General features: G+C 40.3%; 4 protein-coding genes across 4 annotated transcripts; 1 reads left to right on the top strand and 3 right to left on the bottom strand.

Annotated features, from left to right (window-relative positions):
• Positions 1-109: 109 nt before the first annotated feature.
• LOC132258598 (eukaryotic translation initiation factor 6) lies at positions 110-1,321 on the bottom strand. Its single transcript, XM_059755974.1, has 5 exons — positions 1,130-1,321; positions 784-1,045; positions 552-728; positions 313-494; positions 110-254 (listed from the first exon to the last, which is right to left on the bottom strand). The coding sequence occupies exons 1-5, from the start codon at positions 1,234-1,236 to the stop codon at positions 245-247; spliced, it is 738 nt and encodes a 245-aa protein (XP_059611957.1). The 5' UTR covers positions 1,237-1,321; the 3' UTR covers positions 110-244.
• Positions 1,322-1,741: 420 nt separating this feature from the next.
• LOC132257434 (neuropeptide SIFamide receptor-like) lies at positions 1,742-4,658 on the bottom strand. The gene is given in 5 exon segments (XM_059754327.1): positions 1,742-1,957; positions 2,047-2,334; positions 2,406-2,863; positions 3,864-4,045; positions 4,504-4,658. Coding segments are annotated over 5 exon segments (1,299 nt in total).
• Positions 4,659-6,900: 2,242 nt separating this feature from the next.
• On the bottom strand, positions 6,901-7,512 carry LOC132265005 (uncharacterized). Its single transcript, XM_059765389.1, has 3 exons — positions 7,455-7,512; positions 7,260-7,397; positions 6,901-7,196 (listed from the first exon to the last, which is right to left on the bottom strand). Exons 1-3 carry the CDS (start codon positions 7,494-7,496, stop codon positions 6,966-6,968), a joined length of 411 nt encoding a protein of 136 aa, XP_059621372.1. The 5' UTR covers positions 7,497-7,512; the 3' UTR covers positions 6,901-6,965.
• Positions 7,513-8,496: 984 nt separating this feature from the next.
• On the top strand, positions 8,497-11,588 carry LOC132256288 (uncharacterized). The gene is made up of 7 exons (XM_059752625.1): positions 8,497-8,629; positions 8,758-9,043; positions 9,113-10,090; positions 10,152-10,944; positions 11,009-11,154; positions 11,225-11,315; positions 11,388-11,588. Coding segments are annotated over exons 1-7 (2,367 nt in total). The 5' UTR covers positions 8,497-8,627; the 3' UTR covers positions 11,459-11,588.
• The last annotated feature ends 53 nt before the right edge of the window (positions 11,589-11,641 follow it).

Below are 11,641 nucleotides of genomic sequence, written 5' to 3'. Positions count from 1 at the left end.
AGCAAAGGATAAGTGAATCAGAAATCTAATCACAAAATGCATTGGAAATGAAGGTTACCTTTTCAGATATAAGGAATTTTGCAGAGCAAGAAATTTCTTTTCAATGGAGTTACACGTTATTATAGGTATATTTTCTTCAATACGCTTACATGTATGATTTTTTGTAAATTTCACAATTAAAGATATTCTCTCAATTAGCTTCACATATGAATAAGATACACCTTGTTGATCGGCAGCAGAGGTTTTACCACATTCTGAAATGTAAAAGAGAGTAAGGAAGTATTCTTTTGTTGAGTTGGAAAAAGAACTCACGTCTCAATGATAGATGTCCTCAATTCGTTGGTTACATTTGTTGGCTTGGCTTCATTCAACTTGAAGACACTCTCTATCACTGCCACCTCCGTGGAAGTTGTGCTCATCCCGCAGAAAGCACACCAGTCATTCACGGTGAGACCAGCCGCGAGGACATCGCTTCCCCTGTTCACTGTCCCCGCCTGGATAGATGTAAAACATGTAGGAAGGAAATTGTGTCCGGTGCAACATAAACTTACCACTATTGGCACCTGCAGCATCGAGGATAGCTCATCCTGCTCAGCTATTGTGGACTTGGGATGCACCAGCCCTCCCTGATTGCTCAGCACTGTGTATGATCCCACAAGGACATTGTTGGCAATAACTTGCGGGAAAACCTCCACATTGAGTGTGTCGCCGAGAATCTCTTGGGTCTCCTGCAAAATCATACACATTACCAAGAGAATTCCGATTCGCCGTCTGATCACTCACTTTGTCCAGGTCTGGATGCACAATCGCCACATAATCATTGCATGATATCACGTTCCCCAGAGCGGACAAGCGCTCCTCGACTCTCTGGATCTTTACACTCTCTGGCAGGCTGTTTCGCAGATGCTGCAGCTCCACATCCGTCGTGGAATTGGGAACCAGCAATCCATGTCTATTTCCCACGATTAGTCGCCCAATGATACGACATCCCGCTATGCTGGCATGCACCACAGGGATTGTCTCTGCCAACTCTGCCTCGAAGACGCTGCGGACGCGTCCCAGAATAGGAAAATCATGAGAATTTCGCAATATTTTGTCTTCCGGCACGTGAATGGTCACATAACCTCACCTGTAAAAATTGGTCGATCCACCAATTGCCACAAGGCAGTATGAATTTGTGAGTTTGCTGAACACCCCAATATCATCTTTATTCTCAAATTGTGCGCGAAGGGCCATTCTGAACGCGGAAAAACGCTTTTTTGAGAAAAAACTGCACAGGAATCACTCACGGAACGTCAAAACACTCTTCGAGCGTGCAAGTGTGGAAAATTTCCCATACAAATCAAGTGTAGGATATTTTTGGGATTTTTGACGTCATCTTCCAATTGAAAATGCTGTCGCCGTTAAAAGTCTCTTTCACAGAAAAATTCTTTTCTAACTCTTATAGGAATTTAATATGTATATTGAATATATTGAAAATCAACTTACTCCATTTTCTTTATTTGGAAGTCTCCATCTAGATATCAAAGGAGTAAAATAAGATTCTTTATTATTTACAATACTCATAACTTTACTTATCATCTTTCAAACTACATTGAATATCAAGAATACTGATTGTTGGGGATCTGAAAGTGTAGTAAAAGTGGTTTCTGGAGGGAACATTGATGGGCCACACTGGTACGTTTTCATTATTCCAACAAGTCACACAAAAGTTCAACATTTTTCACATCAAACAGACATCCTAATTATTAGGCGTGAGGTATTGATCGTGGATCACTGTGAGATGAGTGGAGTGATTGGGAAAGGACACACGAAACGAGTCCGCTTTGATGATTCCATGCTGAGTTTTAACACTAGAGCTGAATCTGCGACTGCCGCGGCTGCTGAATTCCTTCAAAGTAAAGCCCACGTTGTGATCAAAAAGATGAGAGCTGCCATTGGTTCTCCCGATGAGACTCTGTGCAAGTATGGAAAAATAATTATTATATCAGAAAACGAGCTATCGATGTCACACACTCCTCAAATAGGAATAGACGGAAATGTTACCTTAAATCCCACACGAAACTTGCGGTTCATGAAGGCATATAAGATGGGATTAATGCAGGAATTAGCCGCTCCCAACCACTGAGCAATGGGGAAGAGAACATGGATAATGTCTTGAGCTGGAAAATGTTACGCAAGGTTAGACACATCGTAATGAGAGATTTGGCCAGAGGACACACTTGTCTTATCATTGAGGAGATCTCCGGAGAATTTGACGAAGCAAAAGATGGCATAGAGTGGCAACCAGGAGAGAGTGAAGGTGACAATGACCACGAAGACCATTTTCACGACCTGGTGGAGGCGATAAAAAGAGTTATTGAATGCATCTGAGCGGTCATTGGCGGGAGGGGGTAGGGAAATACCTTGACCTTTGATCTGTTGACCACACAGATTTGTCGGTTGCAGAGTCTCTCGCCGGGAATGCTTCGGTTGGCCACACTTCGCCATATCACGGTGTAGCATATTGAGATGACGGTGAGTGGGCCGAGGTAGCAAATAGTGAGATTGGCAATTGCGAAGAAGAGATTATCCGCGTCCTCCGAGGGCCACAGCTCCACACACACCTCAGCTACGCTTCCCTTGATTCCCAAAGGCTCAGTGGAAAAAACGAACAGCAGCGGCATGTTGATTGTCAGAGCAATGATCCAGATGAGCATCACAGAGATGCGGTACTGTCGACTGTTCATGGTTCCAGTGAGAGGGAATGAAATGGCAGCACATCTCTCCAATGAAATGGCCATCAGAGTGTTCACCGAGGCCGACACAGAGACTCCTTGTAGATAGGAAACAATCTTACAGACGAACACACCTAAAATCCATGCTGAGGAAAGATTTCATCAAAATTATCAGTAAAAATACATTTTAATAAAAATACACATTCTCAAGGCAATTCATAAAACATGCCAAAAAATATGTATAATTCAGAATTTCAATATGATTTTCTCAGAGTGGCACAAGGAATGAAACCTTCATTCACTCGCAATCTCTTATACGAGATTTCTAGTCAATCTGGAAGATATTTAATGAAATCATTGGTTATTTCCTACATCGTTTATTGCTATAATTCTATAAAATATCGTCTTCTCTGGGAAGGTGCAAAAAATACGAGGAAAATATGTGTGGAAAAGCTTGAGGCGAATTGACACTGAGTGGTTTGTCGGTGGCATTCCGCCAACCAAGGACGATCATTTGAAATTGAATTTAGTCGGTCCCTGAACATCTAAGAATATGTAAATAATTTTCCTTGTAATTCGATTCAGTGTCCCCGTGAAGCAAAAAGACACTCACTGAGGAATGCTTGCATTGCAAAATAGCTTTAAAGGGGGTGTTTGTATGAGGCGAAATTGAGGATCCAAACAACAAGGGGACAGCAGTGTGACGATGGAGGGGGGGCATTTGTGCTGTTGGGAAAGAGGAAGCAATAACAAGAAGAACACGGCTTAATTATTTCCACACTCTCGTCGCTCTGTGAAATGCGGCGACAATCTCTTGAATCCCAATAATTTGATCCTAATTTTGGATTTGCCAGGTGCAAAATCGCCCAGAAATGCTCATCCACTTCATATTTTGCTAATCCCATGAAATTCTCTCTTGTGGCATATTTGAAATTCATAGCCCTATGTGCACATAGGCGGAGATATGAGAAGGGTGGGGGGATGGAGGGAAGTTTTTTATGTACAAAAGCATCTCGAGAGCGCCGCAGAATTTAACAGGCGCTGTATCTTTTGTCCGCTCCGGGGCTTTCGCCCTGGAATCAAAAGACATGCCATTATTTTGTGGGTGTTGAAAGCGGAGATTCTCACAGACAGGTGATTTCTTACCTTGAAAAATATTCCCAACCAGTGTGAATGGGAGGCAGAAGAAGTTCACAAGTAGATCCGCTATCGCCAGATTCGCAATGAATTGATTGGTGGCCGATCTCATGCTGGTGCTCTTGAAGACAACCACAACTACCGCCACATTGCCCACAACGCCCAGCACGAAGACAATCCCATACGCCAGGCTAGAGGGGGTGAGCAAAAAGACCCCCAATTAGTCACAGAATATTCACGGTCTGACATTGAAATGCGTGGGAGTGCTCCACAGTCTTTCACTGCTCTCTTTGAGGGATTTTTCACCAACGGAAATGCGAATGAGCGGATTCTTTGCTCGTAATTAAATATTTACACACCCGCTTTCACACCTACACTAATTCGATTTAAAAGACATTTGCTATTTACCTTAGAGGGAGACTTTATAGATTATTTTGAAAACAAAGCTCATCATTTTTTGTTTATACATTTCAAATTCCTTCATAAATATATATTACTATACCTATATTATGTGTACGGGAAATTGGAGACATTTGACAATTTTCCGGGTTTGTAAACCGTAAATAATGTTGAATGGTTATTTGTGATTTTTCTCAGGCAGTCTACAAATTAGATTACAAATTATTCTTGTCAAAAATAGAATCCTCACCTGAGAAAAATCGTGGCGGAAATGCCGTATCTGAGGGTAAATCCTGGATCATGTTGGTACTCAGTTGTGGTGTAATTTGTGATATTGTCGAAGGTGAGGTCCCACCAATTGCCATCATCACAGAGAGTGATATTTCCGTCTGTGCAATTTTTCATCACTCACTCTTCATTCAATTTCCAGAAGGATCCTTTTTATCATTTCCCGCCCAAGCCTCGCTTATCTCTCTTGATGTTTTGTCTGTGGAATGATGAAATGGTATTGTCTGTTTCAGGATTCAATTGGTGGCAAATTTAATTTTCAATTGACAATGGTAATTTTGGATATAAAGAACACGAGGATGGAGCCCGAAAACTTTTGCTCTCTGTCTGATGGATAAAAAATATCGCCGTAGTGGTGACAAAAGCCAGAGACTGAGGGAGTTAAGGGGGTTCTGGGGTGGAGCAAAAAGGTGGAGGGGTGGCAAAGTGGAATCATTCTTGAGAGTGGCAATAATAATGGGATTAAAATTCAAGGACTCTCGCTCACACTCACCTAGTGGGAAGGCAAACAGAATCCCTACTCAATATTAACACACGACAATTCAACCAATTTAATAATGTGAGTTTCGGTGTGAGACTGACAAATAAAAGGAGTTTCATTGTAATAGGCAAGAGGCATTAAAAAAGGACACGGTGTGTTGTGTGCTCAATTCCTGGCGTCGCGTTCACTCTCGTTTTTCATTCTTTCACACGATTTTCCTCCACCCGCCCATTCTGCCTCTCCTCTGCACCCCAATTCCTGCCTATGCACGGACTGTGCCTCAGACTGGAAGCTAGGGGATGCCGAGAGAAGAGGAAAGGTGCTGTGTTCCACAAAAATTCAATTGTGCAACTTTTCACATCCCATTTCTCTCCATCACGATGGTCTTCCCATCGAGTGTTTCGGGCCAAGAGGGTGTGGGTGACAAAGAGAAGCACATAACAGTGTTATTTTGGAAATTGATGTGCGGCAACATGTTTATTTTGGAGCTTTTCCACCCATCACCCCTTGGAAACTTTCTTTTGCTCTCAATTAGAATGTCCTTTTCACTGATGAAAATCACTTTTTGACAAGGAGGGACCAACTTTTGAAGAATATTCAATGCGATTTTTGAGTTTCAGGGACAATCTTGTCTCTCCGATTTCTCCCCGAGAATTACTTCATCCGAATTGACTGATTGGGTAATGATGAGAAATAAAGTCTTGCCGTGATTCAAGAAGTCGATAAAAGGTAGTGTCGAGAGACAGGGAAGCTTTGCAAAATGTTCGACACTGAACATTGCGATAAATCAAAGAAAAAAATTAATATAGAAAATTGTCAAGAAAATATAAATATATATAATACGGATTATTGTTCGAAATTCTAAATTTGCAAAATCTACAGATTACAATATTGCACTTCTTTTAGACAACAAAAACGAGTTTGACGCTCGAAAATGAGTCAGTGTCGACAGTCGTGGGAAAATGCGAGGATGAATTTAATTATGTAATTAGTGACATTGAAATGTGCTCCTTTCTGGGTAAGATGATTTGGCCGCCAAGGGGGGTGAAAACACTCCAGCAATTTCTCTTTTCTCTCTCCTGTACCTTCACTTGGGGATAAACCGATGTCTCGTGGAATATCTTGAAATTTAATTTGATGGATCCATCCGACTTATCTTTGGGAACTTCCTCTTAATTCCATAAAACTTACACATCAATGCACATTGGAATAATTATTCAAATTTGTCACTTTCAGCACAATCAACTGAATAGAGAATTATGAGAATTCGCAATCTTCAACACTTGAGCTCCTCTTCAAGTAGTTTATTTAGCGGCCAAATTATTGCTATCCTGACCATCAATTACGATACATTTCACACGAAGGAACAACGCAAAGACTAACCGTAATCATTGATTGACTTTCAGGACTGCACACGGACAGTTCAACGTTCGCACTGTTGAACGACAAAAGTGAGAGTGAAAGAGCGACAGCAATCAAGTTTATAGACTGCCTTGTGTATCTCGGTGTGAATTGTGAGCAAGTCTCGTCGAGAGGAAGTCGTGTTTAGTGCTGAAGAGATCCCGAACGACTTGGAAGACTGCGTAGAAGCTCCGTATCCTTCCACAATACACAGACTCTTGGTATATTTCGCTTGTCATCCTTGATGAAGGTAAGTTACTCAATTCTCGCATTTATTACTGAATTTCTTTCTCACTGATTGGACCCCCTTTTTGCCAATTCACCTCTCACCGACAAGGATTTAGCCAATAATTTATGGATATTTGATTTCCTCTAATTTGCACTCTTCTCACATTTTTTCTCTCATTTGTGTGGGATGATATAGAGACGAAATCCTTGGGAGTTTTTGTGGTGGCGATTTAATTAAATTCCTTAGAATCTGTGAACAGCACTCAGTATTTATTTTAATCCCTCTTCAGGGTTTAATTTCATTCAACCTTTTCTCATACAATGATGGTACTGTCATACATTCTCATTGCTCTGTCATACTTATCAAAATCAATTAGTTTGTCGTCAACGACGCACCTGTAATAATCCATGATCCTATCGCAGCTCGGCGTCTTGTTTTTCCTGATTGCCTTTTCCTTGCACTTCTCCAGATGCTCTTGCACTTGTTTCTTCTTAGAACTGTCAACTGCCTTGTACTTAATCAGAATGTAAGTAAGATTATCCATCTAGAAGTTAAAAATTTTCCAATTAAGGACTGAAAACATATTTTTTCAAACTCTCTTGCTTACGTGTTTCTTGTCGATGCTGAATTTGCCATCCGTGAATACATAGTAGTTGTACTTACAATAAACGATGCAGTCAAAGTGTGTATCCTTTAGGGTTCGTATGCAATACTTCTCTGGATTCTCCGCTTGGCAGAATCCGATCTACGCATAACATTGACCTGTTTATCTTAAATTTACTAAATATTTGCATGAACTTACGAAAAACAAAAGAAAAATGAGCGCACAGACTAAAGTATTCATGGTAAGTTATGTACTGAACTTGGACATTTTATTACCTGAATTTATATTGAAACATGATTTTAAAAATAAGAAAATACAGAAATTGCTTGTATAATCAGTTGGTAAAATTAGAATTTTGTGACAAATACACAGAGGAAATTGCCGAGTTTTCAAATAATCAATATTGATTATTTGAGTGTGTTGGATTCAAATTTTTTTAAGATGATTATGAATGCATAAGTAAAGAAACGGAACTCAATTCAGAGCTAACGTTTACAGAAATTACGATATTTTTTTAGTATGAATCATTTTAATATATTTCTTGTTACTTTCTTACATTTTTCATTCAACCTTCATCAAAATGCAAGTGGAGATTTTGACGACAATTTTGGTTTATTAGTCTTTCCATTATCCTTTTTTCCTGCGACTGATGGGGAAAATATTGCCTGAATACAAAAAAAAGTTTTAAATATCTCTAATTGAAGTTGAATAAAATATTATAGTCATACCATGATCAGAATGATTGAGAATATGGCGTGAAAGAAATTGGAGTATTTCATTATTTGCTTGGGAAACTCTTGAATACCTTATCTTGAATTTACTTTATACAGTGAACAACGAATTTGAGGGTGCTTTTATATGTACTAATTGATGCCGTATTTTCCTATCTTGCGAAACTGCAAATTTGTTTCAGACAAATATCAATACATGGTGTAATCAAATACGTGGTTATAAAAATTATTTAAATCCTATGCAAAATGATACGACTTCAGCTTTAACAAAAATAACAAATCGTTTTTTCTTATTATTTTTGTTATCAATAATTCAGAAATTGCATACGCGATGAATATAGCTCTCAATTATATATAGTACAGAAGAAAGTAGTTACAGAATATAAAAAATGGCGCCAAGAAACACACCTCTGTCCGGTTTAGCATTATTCAAATTTGCTATAAAGTGGTGAATTCGAGAAATATTCCGCTAGAGGGCAGTGCACAGGCGTCATGACATTTAACGGAATTTGTGTTTGAAAATAAAACTTGTTTTGTGTGAAAAAATTTTGTCATAATTATTTCACGTTTTCTTCCGTAAATGCGAAAAGAAGAGACTATTTCTATTATTTAATCGTTATACTAAAAAGACGAGATTACTATGTGAGTGAAATTTGTGCAAAATTCATGTTTTTTAACAGAAAACTATGCATACGTAGAGTGACTGGTGCTCCCGGAATGAATTTTATGAAAATACCGTAATTTTCTTTATTATTTTCGTGCCACCGCAGGTTTCGCAATATTGAGGATTTCGATATGGAGGTGTTCGATAATTCCGGGAACAACCTTGCTGAATACCTGTTGGCGAAGAGGAAGAAGAAGGTGACCAAACTCTTCAAGGATCCCGTGAACGGAAAAAGTGAGGTTGTGCAAGTCAAGTACATAAAGAAAAAGGCGCCGCCAGCGGCTTCGTACCATCGTCCAGAGGGTCCAGAGGGTCCAGAGAGTCCAGAGGGTCCAGAGCGTCCAGTAGTGATGACATCACCAGGTTCATCTACAAATGGAACCTTGAATTTCGTGAGTAATTGGCAATTGTTCTCCTTTATTGATTTTTTTTCTAATCAATCCTCTTCGTGGCAATTGTAGGCTCCCGGCACTACGAGCACTCCATTTCCGACACAGAGAAAGTCGATTACCAGACGGAGGGTAGATTCTTTGCCGCGCCGAACTTCAATACTTACAAAGATTCCGGAGCAAGATCCCCCAAATCCGATATTTACAGAATACGATAGGAGATCCGAGAAGTCCATGATTGCCAGCCGACAATCTGCTTCGAGACAATTAACTAAAGCGACTCTTCCAACTCACTTTGGGTCACTGTCATCGTTCTCTTCACCAGAGCATTCTAACAGTGACAATGACATGCCCGATGCTTTGCCAGTTTCACCTGCTGCTCAGGAACCTGAAGAAGAAGCCTCACAACCCATATATACTTTAGATCTTCCAAATGATGTGGACGACGACGTGGTAGTGTATGATGAGGTGGAAGAAGTGATAATCGAGCTGACGTCTGATGAAGAAGACAATGAATTGCATGATTTTCCACAGCCTCAGACAAATTTGGGATCTCTGAAGATGGACATTTCTGAAACGATGGCTAAGACTCCTGCAGCGAATGGCAGGCAAAGTCAGAAGACGATCATGAATGTTGTGTCAGTGGCTCACGACAGGAGCTGCAATAGTTCCCGTAACGATGATGCCACGATAGTTCCTCAGAATATTGACCGAGCGAATTTGGAGGCTACTGAAGAGGGATCCACGGGATCCAACAAACAGAGGATTGAAGCGTCAAATGACGCAACTTCTGGATTTGTAGACTGCAGCTCTAAGCGCGACACAGTTTCCAGACATCCAAGAGAGAATATCCTCAAGCAATTTACGACGAATATTTCAGCGATTGCGGAAGCTTCCGAGAGGAACACGATTCATCGATTGAGGAATTCCAAAATCAATAATACAACTGACCAACGTACTACCACAATTACTACCACGAGTGATTCTGGCATTTTTAAGGTTCCATCTCTGACGGTGAAGGAGTTGAAGAGAACTAAAAGAAAGAAGAAGGTAATATGATAAAATTATTTGGTCTATAAATGTGCTTATATTTTTCTCTTTTATATTGCAGACGCTGGATTCGCCTGTGCGGAGAATAATTCAGCTGGAGAAAGATATTCGTACATCTGTTCCAAGAGCCGCAGGAGCATCTATGCGAAAGCTCTACTCGCACAGGAACAGTCAAGATGAGGATGTGACAGAAAATACGGTGGTGAACAGTCAATGGGAACCAGAGCCTGAACATTCAGAGGATGAGATCGTCCGTGACGTGATTCCCTCAGTCGATCAAGAGATGGATCTGCCACAGTGCGCGGTGATTGTAGATCGCCTAACAGTACTGCCACCGATGGAGAAGAAAAGGAGTCAAAAGAGGAAGAAGGAGAAAGCAGAAGTCATCCCACAGAATGAGTTTAACTTGAGACGCTCTAGACGACAAAAGTGTACACCAATGCCTTATTGGCTCACCGGTTCGTCTCGATACCAGACCTTGAAGGTGCAAACGTACAACGAGGAGGTGCCGCTAAAGGAGCGCTATGCGAATGCTGATCCGAGTGAAGAAACACCTGTGTTCAAAAGTGATTTCACCCTCTTGATCGAGGAGAAGAAGCGTAGAAGGAAGAAACAAGAAGAGAGGGACAAGAAGAAGCAGAAGCCGAACACAGAGTTGGATGTTGCGGAGATCGAGGAGCCACAGCCAACAAAAACAAAGGAAAAGCCGAAGAAGAAGAGGCCACAGAATACCAGGGATGATGAAGACTCGGCTGGTCGAAGCAAAGCCATTCCTGCGATGAGTCAGGATGAAATTTTCAATCAACTGCGGGATGAGGACAATAACCCAAAAATTGCAGAAGTGTTTGATTTCAGTAAGGCAAATTTAATAATCTTAAATATTTAATTAACTAATAAGGAATCTTTCTATTCCATCAGAGTCAAAAGTTCATGTCTACATGAAGAAGGAATCAGCTGTGCCTGGCATTGATTTTTATGTGAGTCAAATGTCTGAAGCCTGCGGGTTTATGGTGTTCAAGCCAGGAACAAGAAAGAAGAGATGTCGTGTGACGTCAGAGAAATGCGTAAGTGATCGTGTATATCACGTCCTTTAGAGTTTCTTAGGGTATTAACTGGATGATGTTCTATTAACAGTACTTGGTCGTCACGCGAGGATCATTTGAGGCGGAAGTGGACGGCGTCAGAAGGCAAACGACAGACAAATCAGTCATAATCATCCATAAGGGTAATATTTTTACTTTTCAACAGCCTTTTATGCCACATCTGATCCTTAATTCATCTCTTGCTTTAATTTCAGACATGAAATATGCGCTTTATTATGGAGCAGAAAACACAATGCCAGGAGAAATTACTTTTTTAATGATCTAACACCTAATTTGCATATATATTTAGCGATATCATTTTAATTCACATTTGGCAAGGGATTGAAATTTATAGGGCAAGAAGCAAGATAATTATGAGTCTAAATCGTTTAAATAATAAATGTGTAATGATATAAGGCAGGTGCGATTTAAATGGTCAAAAATGACTCTTAGCTGATGACTGCGCTAT

The sequence above is a fragment of the Phlebotomus argentipes genome, unplaced genomic scaffold (genome assembly GCF_947086385.1).
Source record: "Phlebotomus argentipes unplaced genomic scaffold, Phlebotomus argentipes genome assembly contig_6, whole genome shotgun sequence".
Taxonomy (NCBI): Eukaryota; Metazoa; Arthropoda; class Insecta; order Diptera; family Psychodidae; genus Phlebotomus; species Phlebotomus argentipes.
The sequence above is the reverse complement of the archived record's forward strand: the minus strand, read 5'-3'. Positions and strand labels throughout refer to the sequence as shown.